Source organism: Pinus tabuliformis, chromosome 4_1, assembly GCF_031772625.1.
Source record: "Pinus tabuliformis cultivar Carrire ecotype Pingquan chromosome 4_1, CPIR1, whole genome shotgun sequence".
NCBI classification, from domain to species: domain Eukaryota; kingdom Viridiplantae; phylum Streptophyta; class Pinopsida; order Pinales; family Pinaceae; genus Pinus; species Pinus tabuliformis.
The window spans coordinates 847,852,077-847,878,679 of NC_142303.1; the positions used below are offsets into that span (position 1 = coordinate 847,852,077).

The following is a 26,603-nucleotide window of genomic DNA, read 5'->3' on the forward strand; positions in this document are numbered from 1 at the left end:
AGGTAAAAAAGTGTCATGTCAACATGAAATTACATCAATTACATCAAAGAGGATGAAAAATCCCACCAAAAAGTCAAAAGTAGTCAATGTTGCGTTTTCCTGAGCTGAAAGTGCAAAACTGGCAAATTTTCCCAACGCGTAGCGTGCCTTTCAAGCCTCTTTTGAGGCACTTCCTGGCATCCAAATGAGGCACAAGTGGGCTTGTTGGAAAGGTCGGGATGTCTACTCTCCAGCCCAAGTGGAATTTCTCAATTTGGTAGCCATTTGCCCCTCCAAAGTTGCAATCTCCTAAGACTGCTTCCTGTGTGTCCAAAAAGTGGCAGAAGGTCATTTTTTGCTTGTTTTTTGACCTTTTGGGGGCTCAAATCTCCATGAAACTTCTTGGCAATGGCTGAGCAAGTGTATTTTGTCATGACAAATCCAAAAATGCTGAGTTTTCGTGAAATGGACCTCCCCAACTTAAGGGTAGCGCGCGGCACGCTACGCGTTGAGCTGAAGATGAAAACTGTGCAAAAAACCCTGACGCGTAGCGCGCCTGAGCCCTACGCGTATCGCAACTTTCAGATGCTTTTTGGAGGCCTTCCCGGTGTCCAAATTGGGCGCAAGATAGCTCGTTGGAAAGGTCTTTGGGTCTACTTTCCAACCCAACTGGAATTTTTCAATTTGGAATTCATTTGCCCTGTCAAAAATCAAATCTCCCAAGACTGGTCAAAATGTGCCAAATGAGGCTGCCTCAAGGCAGAGTGCTGTTGCAATCAACTTTTGAATGCCTTCCGCAACTCCAAATTGAGCTCATGATAGCTCATTGGAAAGCTCTGTGTCTAGTTATCATTTGACTCATCAAGCAATTCATTTGACCAAGCAAACCAGGAGAAAACTTGATTTTCCCAAAGTCACTCCAGAGGTGCATTCGATTCTCCTGAGGCAACGATATTTTTGACATTTCTCTAAACCCATGACACCTGTATAAAAAGTGAAGGAGGTTTTTCTTCTTTGGCATGTTGTGGACAAAAACCTCTCTCAGTTTTCCAAAATTCATCTTTGATTGCTCTGAAACATCTTTTGAGTGAAACTTATCCCGATGTGTGAAACAAGGAATTTTGTGGAAATGAAGCGCAATGAAGGGGATGAGGGGCTTCTAAATTCTTGGGGAAATTTTTGGAAGTAGGGAGGGATGTTAGGAAGCAGGGGAAAGTGGAATCGCGGAGATCGAGTGAGGGGAAGGGGTCCAAAAGGGCAAAACACAGGCCCAACCTAAAAAATTGCCAAGTTGTGGCAAGAAACTAGGGTTTGTGCAAAAATGAGGAATTTGGAGGATCTCAGTGATGGGAAGTGTTTAATAAGGTACATTAAGGATAGGGGAAGGTGTATGAACATCAGGATACAAATTTTGCTAATGATTTGACCATCCAAGAGAAATTACCTCCAAAACCCTAGGAGAGGGAAATGGACCTTACCAAGGCACAACTGAAACATGAATAAACTGTAAAATGACCCAATGGAACTTGACATGATGATAACAACCCTCTGAATGATGATAGACTCCGCTGAATAGTGACATAGACTGACATTTTGGCAACTTTGAAAGGAGTGAAATCAAACCCTAGACCTAATGCCTAGTGACCAAATTTTACTTAAAGACTCGCTGAAATGACAAAATTTGACCTTGACACTCTGAGACCACTTTGTAAGAGCATATTTGATCACTGTAGGAAGGCTGGAAAGACTGACACTAACATTGGCTCCAATGGGGATGGTAGCTCCTTGGAGGTGCCAAGAACGGCAGATCTTTGGGAGAGCAGACCAGCGCCTTATCCATTGGGCAATGGAGTCAAAAACTCAAACTAAAATGCATGACTGAAAACTAATGACTCGACAACACAAATTGACTCTCACTCAACTAAAAACTGACTCAATACTTGAACACAACTGACAAACTGGAAATGATGCTCAAAGTGGAGCTTATTCATCAAAACCTACTCTAACAGTTTCATTCATCACCTGATCAAGTGAAATGAAACAACCAATGCAACCAAGTAAGTATCTCGTCTGCTAGTTGAATTCTCCACAAGTGCTCGCTTATGAACAACAAGAGAGAACCACTGAAAGGCAACTCCCATGACAACTTGGAAACAGAGCCATAGAATGATATGAATTCTCTATCCACCTCCAAAAACACTGCATAAGGATCTTGAAGTTCATGCACACTGAGACTTAGCTCATCCAATGGATTACTTCTCTTCTCCTCATACCATGAATGCAAACTTTGATCTGAGCCTTGTGATGAGACCTCTGCTAAAAATAACAAAGAAACCGGCTGCCGAATCAAGTTCATGTCAGCACATGTTTCAAGCTCACATGTAGTCAATGGAGAAAGACTTTCACTGCAAACCTCATCCAAAACATCAGCTATTGGATCATGAAAAACTTGAAAAAACTGCTGTAATGTATCCATTGAAAATGTATGACCTCCTTCTAGCTGTTCATCTTTTTCTTGAGAGATTTTACGAAGATTCTGCCTTATAAACTGAAATGCTTCGAAACAAAAGGGTATAGAATCTTTCTGCATCATCAAATCATGTATTTCGTCTTCCACAACTTCATTTGTAATCTGCCCTTCAATTTCATTTGGTGGCTGCAAATCTGATGCTACAGGCTGCTCAAAAATTTTTTTATCTATCTCATCCTCAACATTAACACTGAGAGATTGTTGATTTGTTATAGGCTGTTCATTTGAAGATTTACTATGCAATCTACCCTTCAAGAACTGAAATGATTCAAAACATAATGGTACGGAGTCACCTTGAATCATTAAATCATGTGTGTGCACTTCCAAGTCTTCATCTGCAACTTGACAATCAATGGCTTTCGGGGGTTGCAAATTTGAATATGAGAAGTCTTGAACAAAATTTTCATTGCTCTCAAGATGATTCAAATCAAGACTTGTTGACATTTGATTTCTGATTGCATGGTAGTTATCTCTGATGAACTAAAACGAATCAAAACAAAAAGGCAAAGATCCTTCACTTACTTCAAATTTTGCTGGACTCTCCTCATCAATGTCATAGCTGATATGTGATGGCTGAACATTGTATTCAAGCTGCTGAAAATGAACTTCTTCCTCCCACAAACTAGCTGCTTGTTTGATTGCAAGATTAGCTTTTGTTTGGAGAACATAATCATCATCATACTGATCAAACTGAGGCAAATCATCGGTATAAAACATATCATCAAGCATGCAGGGCATATCAACAGTTCTTTCTTCGCCAAGGTGATCTACAAAACAATCATTATCAGATCTATGACAACTAGGATAAGAAACAAAATGTTTTGGATCAGCGACTTGTTCTTCTTCAATCAGCGAGTCATGGGCTTGAACATCATAAGCATTTCTTGCGGTGATCTTGTCCATCATCTAGGGTTTGATTTCACTCCTTTCAAAGTTGCCAAAATGTCAGTCTATGTCACTATTCAGCTGAGTCTATCATCATTCAGAGGATTGTTATCATCATGTCAAGTTCCATTGGGTCATTTTACAGCTTATTCATGTTTCAGTTGTGCCTTGGTAAGGTCCATTTCCCTCTCCTAGGGTTTTGGAGGTAATTTCTCTTGGATGGTCAAATCATTAGCAAAATTTGTATCCTGATGTTTATACACCTTCCCCTATCCTTAATGTACCTTATTAAACACTTCCCATCACTGAGATCCCCCAAATTCCTCATTTTTGCACAAACCCTAGTTTCTTGCCACAACTTGGCAATTTTCTAGGTTGGGCCTGTGTTTTGCCCTTTTGGATCCCTTCTCCAAAGGTATGCAAATCTTTGGTATTCACAATCTTCAAAGGGAAAGAATCAACTGCAGGCCGAGGATCTCTTCTCAAATACAGTATACTTTGCAAAGCCTTCTTGACATTCTTGGGAAAAGAGAAGAAATAATTTATGACTAAGAACAAAATGTCTTGGATGAAATTCCAACTTGAATACCTTATTTGTCCATGTTGTCCTTTCATGTTTTTGCTGGTCGGGATCATCTTCCAGTGGAGTCTTTGGATCTGATCTCAAAAATTATTTAGAGTCGCCAGGGGAATGATTTCAGCCTTTCAATATTTGATCGTTGTCCACCATCAACAATCAGATCTAAACTTGATACATGTACTTGGGCAATTAACAAGTTAGATGTCACGATTACAAGCTAGATCGGAGATTGACTGAAGCAGCGTTTATCTACTTCCGCTAATGCAAAGCAAAAGCGTTTCGAAGGCTACCTGGCATAACTTCAGGCTCCGTCTGTAGCTTATAAAACAAATGACATCAACAAGTAAACCATTTGTTCTTCCCCAGTATGGTCGCCAATATGTTAGCGCTCGAATCTGCCTCAGGCTGAGGAAGGCAAAATCCAAGGCAACATCAAACCACTTAGCCTCGTAGCTAGCCCTACGAGGACAGGAGATGGCTCTCTCCAATCTATCTCAGCAAAAAGGTTTTCAAAGGGCTGAGATGACCAATAAAGAACACTAATTTTAGGCTAGTAAACTGATAGGGAAAGTTTGATTTTAAATTTTTAGAGTTTTGTTGGAAAACTGAGCACAGCAATTTTAGGTGCGAGGATGAGACATAGTTTTTGCAGAGGTCTTTTTGGGGCAAGGTAGGAGATTGTCTTGATGCCTTTGAAATAAGTGAATGGATAGATATGACTGGAAAAGAGCTAAGGAGAGCAAGAAACCATCGAGAGTTCTCCTTAAACAAATGAAAACATAGATATTAAGCAAACTTAAAGGCAGAGCATAGAAACCATGAATTCTACCTTAACACTTCATTTACTTAATTTGCAGAAGAGATGAGTGGGTAAATGATACACATAACAAACTTACAAGTACATGAGAGAAACACACCATCAACACAAATCACCACAGGAATCCCAAATAGTGTTGCAAAACCCTGGTTTTTCCTTTGTCAAAATTGCAGAGATACAAAGAGTAAAACAGTCTAAGCTTATCCCTCAAGAGTCCAACCTCTCCAACCATGAAAATGATTTGGAAAATACATAATATAGACCATGCCAACCCATTCCCTAGCTTCTAGGGGTCGAGCTCATCATCCTAGGAGCTGTTTCAACCAATTCTAAACTGAGCACTACAATCTATGCAATCAAAACAACTTGCCTCTATAAGCTAGGAAACCAATTCATTCATTAATTGTTTGCCATTTTATGAATGAATCTTCTAGAATAGGTAAAAAAGTGTCATGTCAACATGAAATTATATCAATTACATCAAAGAGGATGAAAAATCCCACCAAAAAGTCAAAACTAGTCAATGCTGCGTTTTCCTGAGCTGAAAGTGCAAAACTGGCAAATTTTCCCAACGCGTAGCGCGCCTTTCAGGCCTCTTTTGAAGCACTTCCCGGCATCCAAATGAGGCACAAGTGGGCTTGTTGGAAAGGTCTAGATGTCTACTCTCCAGCCCAAGTGGAATTTCTCAATTTGGTGGCCATTTGCCCCTCCAAAATTGCAATCTCCCAAGACTGCTTCATGTGTGTCCAAAAAGTGGCAGGAGGTCATTTTTTGCTTGTTTTTTGACCTTTTGGGGGCTCAAATCTCCATGAAACTTTTTGGCATTGGCTGAGCAAGTGTATTTTGTCATGACAAATCCAAAAATGCTAAGTTTTTGTGAAATGGACCTCCCCAACTTAAAGGTAGCGCGCGGCGCGCTACGCGTTGAGCTGAAGATGAAAATTGTGCAAAAAACCCTAACGCGTAGCACGTCTGAGCCCTACGCGTAGCGCACCTGAGCCCTACGCGAACGCGCCTGAGCCCTATGCGTAACGCGACTTTCAGATGCTTTTTGGAGGCCTTCCCGGTGTCCAAATTGGGCGCAAGATAGCTCGTTGGAAAGGTCTTTGAGTCTACTTTCCAACCCCACTGGAATTTTTCAATTTGGAGTTCATTTGCCCTGTCAAAAATCAAATCTCTCAAGACTGGTCAAAATGTGCCAAATGAGGCTGCCTCAAGGCAGAGTGCTGTTGCAGTCAACTTTTGAATGCCTCCCTCAACTCCAAATTGAGCTCATGATAGTTCATTGGAAAGCTCTTTGTGTCTAGTTATCATTTGACTCATCAAGCAATTCATTTGACCAAGCAAGCCAGAAGAAAACTTGATTTTCTCAAAGTCACTCCAGAGGTGCATTCGATTCTCCTGAGGCAACAATATTTTTGACATTTCTCTAAAACCATGACCCCTGTGTAAAAAGTGAAGGAAGTTTTTCTTCTTTGGCATGTTGTGGACAAAAACCTCTCTCAGTTTTCCAAAATTCATCTTTGATTGCTCTGAAACATCTTTTGAGTGAAACTTATCCCGATGTGTGAAACAAAAAATTTTGTGGAAATGAAGCGCAATGAAAGAGATGAGGGGCTTCTAAATTCTTGGGGAAATTTTTGGAAGTAGGGAGGGATGTTAGGAAGCAGGGGAAAGTGGAATCGCAGAGATCGAGTGAGGGGAAGGGGTCCAAAAGGGCAAAACACAGGCCCAACCTAGAAAATTGCCAAGTTGTGGCAAGAAACTAGGGTTTGTGCAAAAATGAGAAATTTGGGAGATCTCCGTGATGGGAAGTGTTTAATAAGGTACATTGAGGATAGGGGAAGGTGTATGAACATCAGGATACAAATTTTGCTAATGATTTGACCATCCAAGAGAAATTACCTCCAAAACCCTAGGAGAGGGAAATGGACCTTACCAAGGCACAATTGAAACATGAATAAGCTGTAAAATGACCCAATGGAACTTGACATGATAATAACAACCCTCTGAATGATGATAGACTCAGCTGAATAGTGACATAGACTGACATTTTGGCAACTTTGAAAGGAGTGAAATCAAACCCTAGACCTAATGCCTAGTGACCAAATTTTACTTGAAGACTCACTGAAATGACAAAATTTGACCTTGACACTCTGAGACCACTTTGTAAGAGCATATTTGATCACTGTAAGAAGGCTGGAAACACTGACACTAACAGGATCTACCATATTTGTGAGAATAGGAACATCGAAGATGAAAACCACTTCCTCCTAGAGTGCCTCGCGTACAACCACATTAGATCTCAGTGTCACAATTTTTGTTACAACACTGACCCTCCTAGCCTTTTACAATGTCAAAATTATAGTGAGCTCGGGAGGCTTCTCTCCAAGCATTTTGAGCATAGGAATAAAATCTTAAATCAAAATAAATAATTTGTTTCTTGAAGTCTGATAGACCAATGTTATTATAGTGAGCTCGGGAGGCTTCTCTCCAAGCTTTTTGAGCATAGGAATAAAATCTTAAATCAAAATAAATAATTTGTTTCTTGAAGTCTAATAGACCAATGTTTGGTCTCAGCAGACGTTAACCACAATCATCATCATCATCATCAAAAAAATTATAACAAATATCATAAAATCTAGATTTAATTAATATATATAATTTATTATATTATAAAATTTATAATCAGCATAGTAATAACTAGTATAAAAATTATAATAAGTAACATAAAATTTAGATTTAATTTAAATAAACAAATATAAAAATACAATTTAAAAGAAAATTCATATATATGCATCCACCAAAAACATCTCTTTAAAACCCCTCATTTTAGCTTAATATTGGAAATTTGCCATATGATTGACGATTAATCTTACGTTTTAATTTCTAAATTTGAAAACATTTTAAACGATGTAGTTTTTACAATCTTGAGGGTTTATGATTATAACCGAGGTAAAGTTTTCTGAATTTTGATTCAACAAATAATTTACATTATATATTAAATACTAATCCACTGTTTGTTAACCTAGTAAAGGGAAATGCATATGCATGTAATCCAGAATCAGACAGAAAAACGGTTCTGTAGAAGAAGCATCATATATAAAAATAAAATACTTGATAAGGTAGTTATGAAAATCACACGCCAAATATAGCCAGATTAACAATAATTAATTTCCTTCATGTTGAGAAACGCAAACTCTTGCCTGTCTTGAATTTAATCAGATCATTATATGTTAACTTGTATATTTGTTGGGAGGAATGCAGAGCCTCAAAAATACTAGACAGACAAATTCACATGGTTTTATTCTTCGATCACAAAGGTCTCAACATCCCCAATCCCAGACCCCTTCGAAATGAAAAATTAAAAGGATGGCACAAATCAGTGTTTGATATTTATCAAATTTCATGCATGCATTATTAAATATAACTGAACTATGAAAATGTATAAACTTATGGTCTTTGATCATTTATAATGATATCTAGTGTATTAAATGCCAAAATACAGACTGTCTGAAAGACTACACATGCGAAGTCAGACAAGATAAATAGGTTCAATCGAAACAAAGATTGCAAAACAACAAAAGAGAAAGAAATGAAATAAAACGAATAGATTTTGATCACTTGCCTGAAAGAAACGTAATGGACAGTAGGTCTGGGCATAATAAATCCGAGCACTAATTACTGCAAATAGTGTTAAGGGAAAAGATAAAGAAAAAAGGTAGGACATCAAAGAACCAATTTGAATAGAAATACAAAAACAAGGGGCAAAATTGTCAAATAGGAGATATACAATACACATTTGATGAGGGCAATCATCTTAACTTTTTCAAACACATCTAAAATATCTCAGTACTCTTAGATATGTACCTTACTGTAGCATTGCAGTAACGTCACTTGCTACAGTGAAGAAACCTAACCTCATATGAAGCTAAAAATGAGATATTCTCTTTTGAAATCCCAAGATAGCATGGGTAATGCTAGAACAACTGGTGCTATTTTCTGAATAGATGACACCTGTATATTTTACTTCTTCAAAAGCTAGTCATCCCAACATTAGATTGTCCACGAACTGTCTTACGCACACCATCTCTGCTTTTGGTAAAATTTATGTAATACAATACACTCAATGCCAAGGTAAAAACGGTAAAAGCTGCTCCTGCACCAAATACCCCCTTTCTCAATGTTTCACAAGAAAAAGTTCCCATATGCAAAGAATTCCTGTACTTCGTATGATGGGCATTTCTTACAGCACCAGCCATAAGACATGCCTCTGCAATGAGAAATGTCAACCTGCAAATATCAGAGCACATTGTAAGTGATGTGTCCTGCAGAAAACATACTGACACGCAAAGAATTCCAAAGAAAACGTAAAATAACAAAAGAGATCAGAAGAAAATCTCTGACAACAACGATAAAGTTCCACAAGGTATATCTTTGTATCCCTAAAGATGTCAGAACATTAGAATGAATGAATGAAAGAAAGAAGTAACATTTATGTCCCCTAGTGACAAAAACTGATCAATAGAAATGAAAGTTATAGCCTGCTCTTGGCAAGCTCTTACTCCCCAAGAGGTACCCCATTATGGCAACTTCTCCATCAATCATAGAAAAAAACGGCCCCTCATCTTTCCTTAACCCGGGAGGTACAAGAGAAGGCTTAAATATCTGGGAGGACAAATGGTGAGATGCAGATAAATCCCAATTGAAGAACACGCAATTCATTGTATAATTGCGCACCATGCTCCAAGATTAGAGTTTAATATAACCTTCTTCCTTCTAAATGCCAATGGAGGATAGTGGATTGATAATGCAATACTCTTCCCCCTTCTGGTCAAAGAACATACAGTTCAAGAGGTATTTGAAGACAAAATACAAGTTTTAATGCATCTGCTCAAGGCAGTACCTACAAGGGAAAAGGTTTCCTCTATGTATGCTTATTACAGGACCTTAGGCTTACTACAGGACCTTAGGAGGACGTATTCATTCATACCACCTTTGAATGTCATGACTAGCATAGCTCAATCTTAACCCCAAACTTATTAAGCACTACGAGGGAACCTCAATATTTTTGCACCTTTAGATATTTAATAAACATTTAGGTTTGAACCTCACCTTCTTGTATACCTTCAAACATATAATAGAACCAAGGTTAAGATGAATGATGCAAACACATAATAGAACCAAGGTGAAGATGAATGGTGCAACTTTAGTTATAGTTGTTGCAATATTGTGAGTATGATAAGTAATACATTGGCCTTTTTTACATCATGTTAATTAAAAAAATGTGGCGTCAGATCTCCTTCATTTTAATTTATAGGTGTTACACATGCACACACATACACACTAACATCTCCCCCACCTGGGCTTTACAGCGCCTTGCTTCTCTCTGTGCAAAGACGTCTCTGTAAAGCTCCAACTGAGATCTTCTTTCTCCACGAACTAGAAGCAGATCTGGTAAAACATGCTAGGCACTGCAAAAATGCAACTCACTGGTGCCTAGATCACAAAGCTTTCTTCCGCCAAGATACAGCTCAGAGTTGGAGGATCCAGAGCAACGATATAATGCTTATTTTGGGGATGTCATTGATCTTGAACTCAAAGTTGGAGGATCCAGAGCAACGAAATAATCCTGAACATATTTTGGGGGTGCCATTGATCTTGAACTCAAAGTTGGAGGATCCAGAGCAAAGAAATAATCCTCAGCATATTTTGGAGGTGCCATTGAGGTTGAACAATATGGGATAGGTGGCATAAAGAAATCAATAAAGAAAACTAAGTAATGAGAACTTTCCAAGAAAATCTGCATCATGGCAACTTTTTTTGCCCCCAAATCTGTGCAAAGCCAAAAGGGAGAGTTAAGCAAAGTCAAGAACCTAAACCAACCATCCTGGAAGAGCATAATCTTCGCAGAATAGACAAAAAAGGCTTTACTTGACCAAGCAGTCCTCGTTCCAGAAAAGGTTTGGGAGCAAGTAGATCACAGAGTTGAAAGCGATAATAAGCACAGGACCTTGTTAAACAAATGCAATCAAGGCCTTGTCCCCTCACTCCCAAGTTCCTTACAGCAACAGTGATTCCCAGACTATGGTTCGCCTGAAGACAAATAATGGGCAGCCCAGTACATAGGATAATTGTGAATTCTATTTTGATTGGCTATTAACTATGAAATGTGTCTTCATTGACTATGTAGAGAAGTTCATAACTGCTCACAAGCTTCTAAGTTTGCTTGGTTAGCCGTTTAGAGTCTCCTAGTTCAAATTTTGAAAGGCTTTAGTTCCTACATTAGAATCTGATCTCAATGTAACTTTCTATACCAGTAATAGCAAGTAAATCTTTGGTGGAGATATGGAAGTCAAAATATTATACATAAAGTGAGGGGTAAGGGTCAACACCTGTCCAACCTAAAATGCAGTAACAAACACAAGTGAAAATATTTAGAAACCTAAAGTAATGGAACAAACAACAAAGTATCTAAAATAAGGCAGGTCACCATTGTGGACCAAAGCACTAAAAGCGCCTAATTTTTAAGTCAGACAGCAACAATGTATTTCTGTAAATTGCGTGCTCTACCAATATGAATTGGAAAGTCAAGTAACAAGAAACAAAGAAGCCACACAAAAGCTCAGTGAAACTTCTAGAAGCTTTGATGAACTCCTGGAAATCACCGGCAACTTCGATGAGACAGAGTTGGGACCAGGGATGGAATTTGACGGGCATTTTGCTCGTCATAGAGCATTTTGACCGTATTTGACTGTTAGAATTTGTGGATGCCCGTTTTTAGTGACCTGCTGAGAACGGTGAAACAAGTATTTCTGACGTTTAAAACTTTTTGGAAAACGTTCTTACGGCACTTTATTTTCCATGATAGCAGTATGTTTTTTTTGCAAGTTGACTCCTCACTGAACGGCTCAACTGCAAGTCTAGACTTTACAACCACAATAAAACTGTAATAGAAAGTTACCCTTCTTGGCATTTAAGAATATCAGGGGGTTGAGTATGTGCCTCACTGGAAATTGGTATAGGGCCTCCACTCTCTCGATTGATAATTCGTTTTATTCCCTGTTATGTGCGTGAGGTTGAAAATGGTGCGTGGTCACACCTTAAATCACGGTCGGACTCTTCTCACGGTCGGACTCTTCTTGAACTTGAAGTTGTGAGGTGGAATTTGTTATTTGCATTGCGAATTATAGAATTCTGACGTAGAATATGTTGGCGGTTTCCACGGGGTTGGGGAAATGTGATTTAATGGAGGAAATTAAGGGATTTCTCGGATTTCGAGCAGAGCAAAGCATGGTAAGGAGCGCAATAAATCTGAAGATCGCTTTCCATCTTTCTCTCAGCTCGGCGCTACCCTTTACAATAAGTACACAGCCTTCCTTTTACAGAAAGGACACCGAAGAAGGAATAGGGCCAAGGTCATGAAGTACCACTTTACTAGTAAGAAAGCCAATCAACGCCACTGTACTAGTAAGAATGCCAATGAGCGCCACTGTGAAGCAGTGTTAATATCGCTGGCTGCCTGGCTTCATCGTTAAACTGCACAGGCATAGAAAAGGAGCTTTGGGCAGTCTACTTCCCACACTCGCACAGTAACAAGTACAAGCCTCCGTTCCCAACATCTTTTTTCTTCTACCGGATGGGTTAGTTCTCTGGATATCATTCGCAAACATATGGGTACTTCAATAGTCCTAGCTTGGAATATTAAAATAAGGAAAAAAATATTGAAAAAAAAACGCCAATGCAAGCAATGCATGGCTTTTATTGATGTAAAGAAAAGAATTGCATTGCATTTATGGCATGGCTTTTTCTGCAGCTCAAATGCCTCCGTGTCTAACCTTTTGCTATTACAGGCGCATATGCCTTTAGATTTAATTTTCTAATATTTAATTTGTCATATAATTTAAAGTTTTTAAGTATTTCGTTTGTCATATTACTTGTATTTTTTTGGGAAAAACTTGTAGATCTAACTTCCAGCAACTATAATAGTTTACCATGTTTTAAGAATAAAGCCAAGGATTATTCAATTTGTCATATACTTCCAAGTTTTTAAGTATTTCGTTGGTCATATTACTTGCATTTTTTTTTTTTTTTGGAAAAACTTGTAGATCTAATAGTTTACCATGTTTTAACAATAAAGCCAAGGATTATAAAATAGTGGGAAAAGAAAAAGCCTCTTAGAGTTGAAAAAATAACTGTAAAGCTTGGAAAGCAACCAACAAAAAAAAAATTGTTATTACATAGGAAAATTATGTGTTTGGAATCTGGAAAAGACGCTATTCCATCTATACAAAGATGAAAAAGCCTCTTAGAGTTGCAAAAATAACAGTATAGCTTGGAATCCGGAAAAAATGCTATTACATATGAAAATTATGTGTTTAGAATTTGGAGAAGACGCTATTACATCCATACAACGAGTTTTCCTGTGTTAGGACACCGCTTAAAAAAACTAAGAATAATATAAAACAAAGATGCTATCATATCTACAAAACATTTTTAAATTAAATAATTAATAATCTGAAGCGAAGATGCTGGATTTTTACATTTTCTAGTCACGCGTCACAATTTAAAAAAACAAAATATAGAAAAAACATTGATTTAAAACAAAACCAAAAGGGAAAAAAATGAGCACACTGAGAGAAAATGCTCCCTCACATGATCCTTTTTGGTAAATTGTCGAAATTCCATTTCTACTCTTTGCCATGAGTGGAAACCCCGCTTGCCTACCCATTTTTAGCCATTCAAATTTCTCTGCTTAACTTGGGAAGAACTAATTTCTATTTGGTAACGTACCGTTTCCATTAATATTTTTGGGGCTTTCCATGCAATTTCAAATCAAAATTTAAGATTTAATAATTTATTTGTGTGTTATAATTATATTGGTTTTTTTTATTATAAAAAATATATGAAAATTTTTAACATAATTAATTATTGAACTGAATTGAAGTTTAATTTTTAATTAAACATCTATATGAAAAGACATGAAAAGTTAATTTATTATGACGTCGTCATTCTTGAAAGGCAAAATTGAATTGAAGGGCAAAATCCTTTCCAATTGAATTGAAGAGCAAAATTTTAAACATAAGGGGGAAGCATAAGGACACAAAACATCATAACAACAAAAAATGATGTGATGGGTATAGAGAAATCTAACAAAAAAATGATGTGACGGGTATAGAGAAATCTAACAAAAAAAATGATGTGACAGGTAAAGAGAAATCTAAATTCCAAAAAATGATGTGACAGGTAAAGAGAAATTTAAATTCCAACCCTGGTTGAGACTCCCATAAACATGGCGAGCTGTTTTTGTGGTTTCCAGCAGCCCCAGACATGTGCCGCGTGAAGTTAACACTTTTCATTTGTTTCATGAAATCTGAAACCAAGGTGATCAGAAACTGCTTAGACTTCCGTTGACAGAACTCCTGAATTGGCGACATACCAATGCCAGAAACTCTGCAAACCTGTCGGAAACTTCTTGGAAATGCCCGAATGCCATGAGTGCCATGGGACCCATAGGAAGTCTAAAAACCTTGATCTATGGAAAATGAAGAAAAATCAACCTCCAATTCATTTCTAATCCAGGTTAATCAAATAAAGAACATCATAAAGAAAGCAATTAACCAAACTTTAGTATGGTACACAACCCTGTTGAAAGTAGCCCATGTCAAGAATTTGGAAGATAGCAATTTACCAGGATGACAGGAAATAAATGATAGCCCATGCACGAGATCCCCCTGGTGTCAATGAACTTCCGCAGCATAGACATTTTGTTACCACCATGATCAAAACCTCTGCAAGTAAAAGAAACAGAAATGCCCCCACTCCGTAACCAGTTGCTATATCTGAATGGTACACGCAGTAGGTGACATCAACTTCATTTGGCTCAGGAACTACTTTACCCTGCGATCAAATAGACAATCAAATAGACAGTCAAAAGGTTAGGATTGATTCCTAAAACTTTATAGTTTGAATTGAGGGATAAAATAGGACACCAGGAAAGAGTCAAAGACATTATCCTCATGCACTCTTTCAAAATGAAAAACACTGCGAGTGAATTGAGTGGAGGCATTGAACAAACACAGAAACATTGAAAAGCAAAACAATGCAATAAAGAGTCAGGTGCAAGACATTCAATAAAGATATGCATTGAAATTTATTTCTGGAAATTAAAATTTGTCCTCATGTCCTGCAATAAAGAGGCAAGTGAAATATATTCATTGTTCAACCAAGATATGCATTGATATTTAATACTGGCAACTAAAATTTCCCTTATAGAACATAAGGACATATATGCTATGTCTTCGGTAAAAGTTATTGCGATGACACGAAGAATATTAAAGCTAAAAACCATCCGGGAAAGGTGCTTGGTTCTTTGAAAGAAGCACATCAATATATACAAGTTAAAGATATTTGGAGCATTCCAAGTAATCTGCAGCGGTAATTGTGGCAAGAGACACAATTCAACAACCTCGGTAGGGGAGATCATCAATTCATTGTGTTACGCACCATGTATGTAATCTTCTATAAAGAAAAAAAACAAAGTAGCTAGACATATCTTCAATAAAAAAATCAAAAGTGACTCGCAGACACCCCTTGCAGTTTTTGCTATGTAAAAGGGAATGTTGCATGAGTCTTTCTCTCACAAATGTCAAGCATTGTCCCGGCTGGACCAAAAACAGCCTCCAGAATTACACACCCTCTGACTGACTTGGAGCTTAACGTGATGCTGAAATTGCATTACATCAGACTGCATACTTTGGGAAGAACGCAATTCAAAATTGTTGCAATAGAAAGTGGAAGGCAACAGTCTTTGAGATTTTAGTGGGTACAGACCAGTTTCACGGAGGTTGGATTTGGCAACCAGTGGCATACTGTATGTGAAATGTAATGATGAGTCAGTTAGAATTGTCTAATGATTTGTCTGACTCTAAATTGGAGGCTTGGGTGGATTGAAAGATTATTACTCGACTCGCAGACACCCCTTGCAGTTTGCTATGTAAAAGGGAATGTTGCATGAGTCTTTCTCTCACAAATGCCAAGCATTGTCCCAGCTGGACCAAAAACAGCCTCCAGAATTACACACCCTCTGACTGACTTGGAGCTTAACGTGATGCTGAAATTGCATTACATCAGACTGCATAATTTGGGAAGAACGCAATTCAAAATTGTTGCAATAGAAAGTCGAAGGCAACATTCTTTGAGACTTTAGTGGGTACAGACCAGTTTCATGGAGGTTGGATTTGGCAACCAGTGGCATACTGTATGTGAAATGTAATGATGAGGGATTTAGAATTGTCTAATGATTTGTCCGACTCTAAATTGGAGACTTGGGTGGATTGAAAGATTATTACTTGACTCGCAGACACCCCTTGCAGTTTGCTATGTAAAAGGGAATGTTGCATGAGTCTCTCTCACAAATATCAAGCATTGTCACAGCTGGAACAAAAACAGCCTCCAGAATTACACACCCTCTGACTGACTTGGAGCGTAACGTGATGCTCAAATTGCATTACATCAGACTGCATAATTTGGGAAGAACGCAATTCAAAATTGTTGCAATAGAAAGTCGAAGGCAACATTCTTTGAGACTTTAGTGGGTACAGACCAGTTTCACGGAAGTTGGATTTGGCATACTGTATGTGAAATGTAATGATGAGGGAGTTGGAATTGTCTAATGATTTGTCCGACTCTAAATTGGAGGCTTGGGCGGATTGAAAGATTATTAGTTAAAAGATTATTACTTGACTTGCAGACACCCCTTGCAGTTTGCTATGTAAAAGAGAATGTTGCATGAGTCTTTCTCTCACAAATGTCAAGCATTGTCCCAGCTGGACCAAAAACAGCCTCCAGAATTACACACCCTCTGACTGGCTTGGAGCTTAACGTGATGCTGAAATTGCATTACATCAAACTGCATAATTTGGGAAGAACGCAATTCAAAATTGTTGCAATAGAAAGTCGAAGGCAACATTCTTTGAGACTTTAGTGGGTACAAACCAGTTTCATGGAGGTTGGATTTGGCAACCAGTGGCATACTGTATGTGAAATGTAATGATGAGGGAGTTAGAATGTCTAATCATTTGTCCGACTCTAAATTGGAGGCTTGGGTGGATTGCAAGATTATTACTTGAAAGATAAACGACATTATCATCTTTTCACACTTGGTTATAGTCCAGGCTAGTAAAAAAATGTATGCATTCCATTATATTTTAGTAGAATAATCACTGTCTGTGATTTTTCTTGGAGGTTTTTATGAAAATCAGTAGATTTTCAGAAATGAAATCTAGGAATCTTCAATTGGAAAATTATTTTGTTGGTAACAGATCTGGGGTTGAGATGAATCTGTGCAAATCATAAAGTCAGCCTTGAGAATATACATTGAGCCTTTTTTGAGGAACTGCCCAGGAACTGCCAATATGCAGGTTTAACAGTTTTTGGCTGATGGCAACAACCTTTATGTTTGACTTACGGACTGGCATGAATTTATCCAAGGCATCCCAATATTTATCATCTTTGCCTATGGGGAAATTTTCATGGTCTAGTTTTAAAGTTTGAAAACAACAAGACAAAAGGGCTTTAGATGACTGGTTTTGGGTTAGAGCAATGTCATTTATAAGACAGTGATTTACACGGTTCAACCTGTCAACTTGTGATTCTCTACTTAATCCGAGCAGGGCTTCCAAACCTTCCATATACGAGACTTTAGAATATATAGGAATAAGATTCGATAGTTTATTTCCACGAAGAATTATATTAAGATAATACTTTTGTTACCTGTGCTAAAATACACTTGAAAATGGAGCTCATAAAAGGGATTTCTGAGTTAACACTCTTGGAGTTCGGAAGAGAACTTTAAATTGCAAAAGTATCACCTTCAAAAACATGTATTATTACAAGCTTGGGCAGCTGGCATCATCCTGTCAGAGAAGGATATTCCCGTCTAAAATAACTAACATAAGTAAAATCGTTACAGAAGGTTGAAAGGAGAAAGAAAAGTAAGAACTGGTGCAGGCAATCGAGTAAAAAGTCGGAATGCCAAAAGTATGTCCCATTGAGACGTAGATTGATGCCCAGAAATGGAAGGAAAAGAGCATGGAGAATGTAATGCCAAATAGGAGAAAGATGTTGAACATAGAGGACCAGGTAACACAGAAATAAATGAATACCTATAGAAACTCACTCATTACAGGTGAAGATAGTGATTGTCTTATCAAATAATAGAAAAGACAAAATGCTCGTGCATTGTAGATAACGACCAGCCTTTCCAATTGGCTAACAACCACAGAAAGACCCAACTTGGAAAGTGTAAGGATTGTTGGTTTGCAAGTTGCAACTGAGCCAGAGTAGCAGGGCTAGTAATAAAGAAGAAAAAGCCAAGCAACAAGACGCAATCGTGTGAAAATCACAATTGACCATAGCAAGAAACCAAAACACAGTTTCTATGTGTACCTACAATTTCAGCACTGCCTACCTAGTGTTCCTTTAAGTTAAAGGTGTGGCCTCATTCTAGTTTGGTCGGATTAATAGCCCATGGTTACACAACTATGGATGTATTTAGAGAGTGTTTAAGTCTTACCAAGTCTCATTACTAAATAAACTGTCTTCGTCTCAAACTAGTAAATACGGGTAGGGAGCAAATCTTAGATAGGATATACGATACCTGAAAGGTCCCTCGTAGCTAAGGTCAGGTCATCCCTTGACCAGCCAGTTTTTATTGCTCATAGATAGGAGAAGCTGGTCGTAATCAAAAGGTAGATGAAGCTGTGTGATAAGCGTTGTCTCCGGCTGAGGGGGTTAAACTTGGAAGCAGAAAACAGGCTTCAAAGATCATGGAAATGCTTTTGGGTAGATAATACTAGAGGCTCTTGATTTGTAAATAGAAGCTGTTCATAATTTTATGATTATCTGTATTGGTTTATTTTCCAATAAATAAAATAACTTAACGTCTTTGTACCCACAAAAACAAAAGTGATTGATAAGCTTCAGATCATAGGTGATTCTTCTCTGATCGTTAATTAAATGAAAAGGAGTCTCCAAGTAAAATTCATTCTATCCTTCCACTAGCACAGCAATTAAAGGACATATAATATGTCACTACATGGGTCTGTTTGTTAAGTCTTTTTGAAATTGTAATATGTCACTACATGGGTCAGTTAAGACTACTGTTTGCTTTCAATCACTTGATAGATAGGAGCCTTGTGTCACTACATGGGTATGTTAAGATAACTGTTTGCTTTCAATCACTTGATAGACAGGAGCCTTGATATTACAAAGGATGTGGATCTTTCTGGATCTATAATAAAAGATCTAAATAAACTTGTCTTGGTATGATATATTTTGGACTGTGACTAAAACATCTAAATATTGTTAAAAAAAACAAATTTGTCCAACCAAACAAAATGAAATGAGAATTCAAGACTATCATACTAAGTCCACGGAGAAAATTAAAGCCAAATTAACCAGAATATGTAACTCGGCATAAAAATATCAGGACTGGAGAACGCCAATTTTCAACGAAAATCTGAAATGCTAAGAGAAAAATATCAGCAATGGGCACATATTTTTCAAAAATAGTAAGTAAAGGCAAACATGAATGTCCTCATCTGAAATATCAAATCAAATAAACCCAGAAGCATAGCTCAGAAAAAAGAGGGAAAATCATTCAATTTATATTTAACGAAAAACGACTGCAACATAAACCCAGGTAAAACTCCAGAAATTCAAGCCACAGAGAAAACCCATTAGAAATTAAAGTTAATCAAGACAAGAGACATACTATTTATCTCTCTCTCTCACAGCGTAGGAAAACAAAAGCAACACAAAAGCCAGGGTGTTGAAAAAAATTAAAAGATGGGAACTCAGCAGACAAAGTTGTAGCGCAGATCAAAAGATACATCATGCAGATTTGAAGTGTGAAATATATAAAGTGTAATAACATACAGTGCTTCTTCTGCGCTCGGCAGCTACAGCGAACCCAAATGCAATGAGATGAAGCACTACAAGAAGCAGTAACACCAGTGTAGATGGTTTTCCATCTGCCATTTCTGCAACAGTAGGGCACCAGATCTCTTCCTTTCCCTGCACAGTCTCACCGTGGCTGTGAATGGGATGAAACTCTCGGTGGCTCGAACCCGGGACGAGCCGGTTAACGGAATAAATGGTCGCGAGAGGCCTTCGCTGCTTTCCAGTGGGGCTGTGAAAGATGGCCAACGAATGCCCGCCGTTTACTTTGTTTTGCTTTCCACCTGTACTCCTGCACTACTTTAACGCTGCCGCTGTTTTCAGCACCTCGTACGGCTAACCCAATCGCTTTATTAATAATTTGAAAATTAATAATAATAATAATAAATAGCAGTGCAGGTTGGGATCAATTTCCATCGTTGGATTAAAGACCCTGCATCCATAAATTCATGTTCATAGAGATCTACCAATATGAATATGAATATTAGATTTATAATAGAGAAAATATATATGTATATTATTTATAAATAAAAAAATAATGAATATGAATATTAGATTTATAATAGGGAAAACATATATGTATATTATTTGTAAATTAAAAATAATTTTATTAAAATAAGAGATTTGAATTTTGGATTTAATTATGGTGAATTTATAATTTGTTAGAGTAATATGGATTAGGTGTAATATTAAATTTATTTGTTATTGCTATAATATTAAGTATATCTAATAATTTTCAACTCAGATATATTAATATTAAGAGTATATCTAATAATCTCCAAGTCAGCCCCGGATGCGGGTGGCGGAATGGAAAGGACGGGCACACCACATGCCACGCATGGGCTGCCCCGTGTTAACACTACGGCCACCAGGGGAAGGCCGTCAACTATTATATGAACCCCCTGCTGCGTTAATGCAGTTAATGGCGAGGGCGTTAAGTAGATGGATCCGCAGAAGGCACTTAATGCGCGCCTGTTTCGAGGGCACAAGGCAGAGTTTATCAGGCACGATGAAGTGCGCAAGGAATTATTGTCTGAGAAACATTGGAAGAGGGGGAATTACAGAGAGCCTAGGCGGTGGCAGTTTCTTTCACATACAGGCTTGGACTCCCGTGGCCATTGTCATTGCCATTGCCACTCTGGTTGCTGGTCAAGTAGACGATGGCAATTGGCACAATTGTGGCGACAGCACTGGAATTGGTTCATTCTGCTACCAAGGGAAGGGCTTCAGAGTGGAAATTGGGTACCCGAGAGAGATCTGGGAAGCAATTGGTTCTGTCTTCGATTCCAAGCTTACCCGCAAGCATACAAGAGAAGATTCAGACTCACCATGGCCAAACTTCGACAACGACAGCCATGTAGGAGAGGTCCAGCAAGAGGTTCCTCCTCACGAGCCCCTGCAGCGGATGAGCATCACCACTGCTGCTGCTGTTACTGCCATAGGAGAGCCAGGGCTACCCCGCTCCCCATCAGTCAATTCTTGGAGGTTGGGAGTGCTAATGAAGAAAAACCAGAGCTTCCCTCCTTTGGTTCAGTGGTTTTCACGCTGCAAAGCTCTGAGAACAACCCAGGGCTTAGTGCCCACATATCAGTCATGTTCACAAAAATTCTGGAAGGCAATGGGGAGAACACCCCTCAGAACTTGCCGGAGAAGCAACCGGAAGGCAAAGGCAAAGAAATTGACAAAGGAGAACAAGAAGCGGCGGAACAAGGCCCGCAAGACACCTTTCCTCCAATGGGGCCACCCCCTCCAAGTGTTGACGAAGAGACAGGGAGAAAGATGTGGGAGGGACGAGCAGAGGGCGATGGTTGGGCGTATGTGGTGGAGGACAAAAGCCTCGCTGAAGAAGCTGATGCCTATTTCGCGACCCTCCCTCCACCTTCAACACATCTCCAGGATTAACGCAGTCGCGGGTACTTTTCTCTTGCTATTTCGTTTTGCTTGCTGGCAGTTGATGCTTGCATCTTCGCCGTATGTAATTTTGTCTCGTCTCTGGTCTGGTCTTAATTTCAATTGGTCCAAGTCGATAGGTGACATGAGCGCTTCTGTCTTGCTCACTTCTGTCTGGTCTTTAAGTCAGTCCCTTTTGGCAGTTAGCCCCTGCGTGGGCAAGAATGTGTTGGGTCTTCTCCTTGCGGCTCCTCTGGGAGTCTGATGATTTCTAGAACTGTTTTGGAAAATTGATCCGGTGCTGCCCCTGCGTGGGAGCTTTTAGTGTCATGCAATGTCTGAATGGTTTTGACAAGGCTACCCCTGCGAGGGAGCTTTCAGAATTTTGGTCAAGGTTCCCAGGGTGCTACTATAGGCCCTGGAAGACACGTCTTACAGTCTGTAATTTTTACTTGTACATATAATACATGACTTAGCTAGTTTTTACGGAGAAAAAAAAATAATCTCCAAGTCAGATATATTATGAATCTATGATTTGGTAAGAGTCGAGGCTTGAGGATGATACCTTAATGCAATTTGAAACCAAGTGAAAGAGATGATAGCATATCGGGCTAAGCATTATTTAAAAAAAAGGCACTGGTTGAAAAAAAATATATATATTAAATTTTTTTAAATTGTTGAAAATAGTTAAGATTAAAGTTTTTTGTCATTATATTATTAAAAGATATATCAATAATTTTTATAAGAATTTGGATAAAACATCTATTTTCAAATTTTAATATAAAAGGTTAAACATGTTTGTTAGAATTGAACCCAAATAAAAAAACAAATTACACTCCTAACTAATCATGCTACTACCAAAAAAAATTAATAACATCGAAATTCAAAAACATAACTGGGAAAGAGACATTAAATCTAATTATATTAAAGATATAAATTTTCAAAATACACTTAAATCATAATTTTTTAAATTATAAAAATTTACAAATAAAAAAAATACAAATTATTAATTTAAACGCTGTAGGAAAAAAAACAAAATTAATAACATCGAAATTCAAACTCGTAATTGGGAAAGAGACATTAAATCTCACTATATTAAAGATATAAGTTTTCAAAATACACTTAAATTATAGTTTTTTAAATTTAAAAAAAAAAAAATTACAAATAAATAAATAAAATACAAATTATTAATTTAAACCATTTAAATTTATTAAAAATTTAAAAAATAATAATACAAAAACATATAAATGCAGGAAAAACAAAAAATAATTTACGTAAAAAATAATAAATATCATTACCTATTCTATAAAATTAAATAATTATACTTCAAATTATTTTTAATTTTTTTTAAATTTATATATATGAATGATAACAATGTTGTTTATATTTTTTTGGGGTTTTTTAAGTAATTGATTTACATTCTATTTCTAAAACGGGAGTAGACAAGGAAAAAACGCTCTAAAAAGGAAAGTATTTGAGCCCTTCGCAAGAAGCACTCAAACAAGTCCCCTCTACAAGCACGTGGCAACAAAAAGTCCAGAGGAAAAGTCATTGATGATTTTGCCTTATATAGTCCCACATCCCACACAGACATTGATGATTCTGCCTTATATAGTCCCACATCCACACCTCTCACCTGATCATCTTTATGTGAAAGAATTGTTAAATGCAAAACAAAGGTTGGAGATTTTAACAAAAATAAAATTCATATAATAAAGAGATCATAAAATTCATATAATAACAGGTGAGAAAAAGGCTTTAGCAAAAAGCAATAAAGTTTTAAAAAAACAAGTGGTATTGCTACAGGAAGTTCTCTAGATAGGGAAGACATAATGGCAACGCATGAAGGCAAGTGGCTTTAGCAAAAAGCAATAAAGTTTTAAAAAAACAAGTGGCATTGCTACAGGGAGTTCTCTAGATAGGGAAGACACAATGGCAACGCATGAAGACAGGTGTGCAAAACATAAGAAATCTGTAGTGGAAAGTACAGAGGTGGTGAATGAAAATCATCCCAGGATAAAGGGAAAATGATTGCCCAAATAGACAACCATGAAGAGAAAGCAAGAGAAGAAAGGAAAGGAGATTCCACCAAAGTTTCCAAAGCTTGGGCTCAAGTTATTAGCAATTCTCCTAATAAGGAGAAACAAACATTCAAGTCGACAACATGCAAGATAGAGAAGGCAAGGAAAGACAAAATAGGGCAGCAAACATAATTATTAAAGGGGTGAAAGACTATGGGAAAAATGAATATACTCTTGACCTTACAAGAGACTTCTTGAAAGACAAGTTGTTATGGCAAGGAAAAATATGCCAAGCATGGAGGGTGGGTAAGTTTAATGGTGATAGAACTAGGCCCATAAAAGTCATCATGCCTAGCTTGCCTGATAAATATATCATTCTAAGCAAGAAGCATCTCTTGAGGGGTTCTCGCTTTTTCCTAGAAGAAGTATTTAACTCTAAAACAACAGGAGGAAAGAAGGGAGGAAATGTTAAAGGTTAGGGCAGCAAGAGATGAAGGCAAGAGAGCATGGATTTATAAAGGCAAAGTTGTGATAGCGCAATTTGGTCCTCCTTTCAAAACAGCAACAAGATGGTAATAAAGAAGAGGCAACAAACTCTTCAACAGGAAATCGGGAAGCAAGGTAAGTATGGGAAAGCAGGGACAAAGACTCAAATGTGAGTCTTGCATGTTAAAATAAATAGCAATCAAGTCATACCCAGGTTTCCTTAAGATTAGTTTGTTGGAACTACAGAGGTTACCCATGGAGACGAGGACCTGGGTTAGGGCCTATTGTGGAAGATAGAGATATAATTTGCCTCTAAGAAACACATGAGCATAAGGATGCAAGACACCTCTGTTTGAAGGATATTGGAAGATGGCAGTGTGGAACAAGGCAACAGGGAATGGCAAAGGGCGCGGGGTATCATGGTTTTAGTAAGGGAGAAATAAGGTCATCTCATTTAGTTAGAAAAAGAAGACGCAAATAAGCAATTCATTTGGTTTAAAATATCATAAAATGGAAACCACATCAAAATTGCAGCATGCTATTTTGTGCCACAAGTTTCAAAAATCTACAAAGGTAGAGGGCTTGACCACGAAGATCCATTTGTAGCCTTAAAAGCGGATATTGCAACATATTCGCAGCTAGGTGAAGTCCTTATAGTGGGTGATTTCAATGTTAGGACTGCAAGTGAGCAAGCTAGCATTCTTTGTTGTAAAGATGATTCCGACCCTATTTGGCTTATAGAAGAGAGTAATCATCAGTGAGAAAGAATTGCAAAGGACAAGGGCTGCAATCTCTTTGGTGAACAATTGCTTACTCTATGTGGGGCCTTTAATTTAGTCATTTGTAATGGCTTGACTCGATGCGCAAAGTCTGGTAATTTCACTTGCAATACTTACAATGGAGCAAGTGTAGTAGATTATGTAATTTGCTCGCATGGTTTGTGTGAGAAAATGGAGGAAGTGTTGATTGGAGATCAACTGTGGGACTTAAAATCAAATCACGGGCCAATTTTTTTATGTTTCTCTTGGACTGGAAAGAAACAATTAGAGTAAAATATTCAGCATGTCCAACAAAATCTCCCACAGGGTAGAATTATTTTAACCCCAAAAAATTGTAATACCTTCAAAATGATGCTAGAGAGGCTTTTTGATAAGGAGAAAATCACAATTCACAGCCTTCATAGTCATGAATTAACACATTTAATTCAATGCGCACTTGCAAAGTGTAAAAGAGCAAAAATTAAGAAGTTTGAAACAAATTGCCTTCTGGTTAATGCTTGGTTTGACGAGGAATGCAAAAAGAAAATGAGAATGTGGAAAGAGTCAAACAAGGATAAGCAGTTATTAAGCAAGAAAAAGGTTGATTTCATGGTTTCAAGCAGGGAAGAACTAATCTTCCGTAGGAAAAATAATCCCAAATTATTTTGGAAGGAGCTCCAACCGAAAAAGATACAAACTGGAAATGGTATTACAACTTCTAAATGGTTTGACTATGCAAGACAACTCTATGAGCAGGATCCCAAGGTTGACCCTCCCCCCTTAGTCAACACTAATACTGAACTCTTCACAGTGCAAGAGGTAGAGATGGGTATCAAGAAGTTGGGTGTTGGAAAAGCAAAAGACTTAGCTGAACTCCAAGCAGAATATCTAAAGTGGGGCTCAAAGATTCTTGCACCTCACATTACAAAAATTTTCAACAACATCATACAACAGGGACTCCCCACAAATTGGACAACTAGTATGGAAATACCTCTTTTCAAGAGTCGTGACATCAATAATCCCTCCAATTATAGCACCATCATGATAAACCCTTTGTTTGCAAATCTATTTGGAAGCATGCTAGAAAACAACATTAGCAAGTGGGCAGAAGAAAGAGATAAGTGTGCTAAAGGGAAAGAAGGTTTTAGACCTAGACATTCCACAGTTGATCATTGTATAAATTTAAGGCACGTCATTGAAAAAGTTCAAAAGAAAAAGGAAGAAGTTTTTTGTTGCTTTGTTGATTTCAGAAAAGTGTTTGAATCAGTTCCTATAGATAAGCTTTTGCACACAATGGAAGAACTTGGGATTCCTAAACATTTGAGAGCAGTTGTGCATAAGTTGTATGAAGAGGTGAAAGCCAAAATTAGAACTTCAGCAGGCATTTCTAAAAGTTTTAGAAGTGATATCGGGGTCAAGCAAGGTTGCCCATTGTCTCGCACCCTTTTTGGTTTATATATTGATAAGCTTGAGGAGTGGTTAAATTCGCAAGGGGGCGATGGTATCTATTTAGGCAAGTTTGTTATAAGGCTTATTTTGTATGCAGATGACCTTATTCTGATTGCTAAATTGGCTCTTGGTTTGCAAGAGCACTTACTATCCCTTGAGCATTTTTGTAAAAGTGTGGGGATGCAAGTCAATATTAGCAAAACGAAAGTAGTGGTTTTCTCTAAGAAAATAAAACATAACCAACATA

The 26,603-nt window shown here is 37.7% G+C and overlaps 1 protein-coding gene across 1 annotated transcript; it reads right to left on the reverse strand.

Moving 5' to 3' along the window:
• Positions 1–8,513: 8,513 nt before the first annotated feature.
• Positions 8,514–20,022, reverse strand: LOC149178877 (uncharacterized). Its single transcript, XM_089420467.1, has 3 exons — positions 19,732–20,022; positions 14,483–14,691; positions 8,514–9,084 (listed from the first exon to the last, which is right to left on the reverse strand). Exons 1-3 carry the CDS (start codon positions 19,831–19,833, stop codon positions 8,826–8,828), a joined length of 570 nt encoding a protein of 189 aa, XP_089276593.1. The 5' UTR covers positions 19,834–20,022; the 3' UTR covers positions 8,514–8,825.
• Positions 20,023–26,603: the final 6,581 nt, after the last annotated feature.

Excerpts from the sequence above, each read along its gene's own strand:
- LOC149178877 (XM_089420467.1), bottom strand. The coding sequence starts at position 19,833 with ATGGCAGATGGAAAACCATCTACACTGGTGTTACTGCTTCTTGTAGTG. Across the intron at positions 14,692-19,731 it reads CCGAGCGCAGAAGAAGCACT|GGTAAAGTAGTTCCTGAGCC; the intron begins GTATGTTATTAC and ends ATTTGATCGCAG. Across the intron at positions 9,085-14,482 it reads ATTTATTTCCTGTCATCCTG|GTTGACATTTCTCATTGCAG; the intron begins GTAAATTGCTAT and ends TGATATTTGCAG.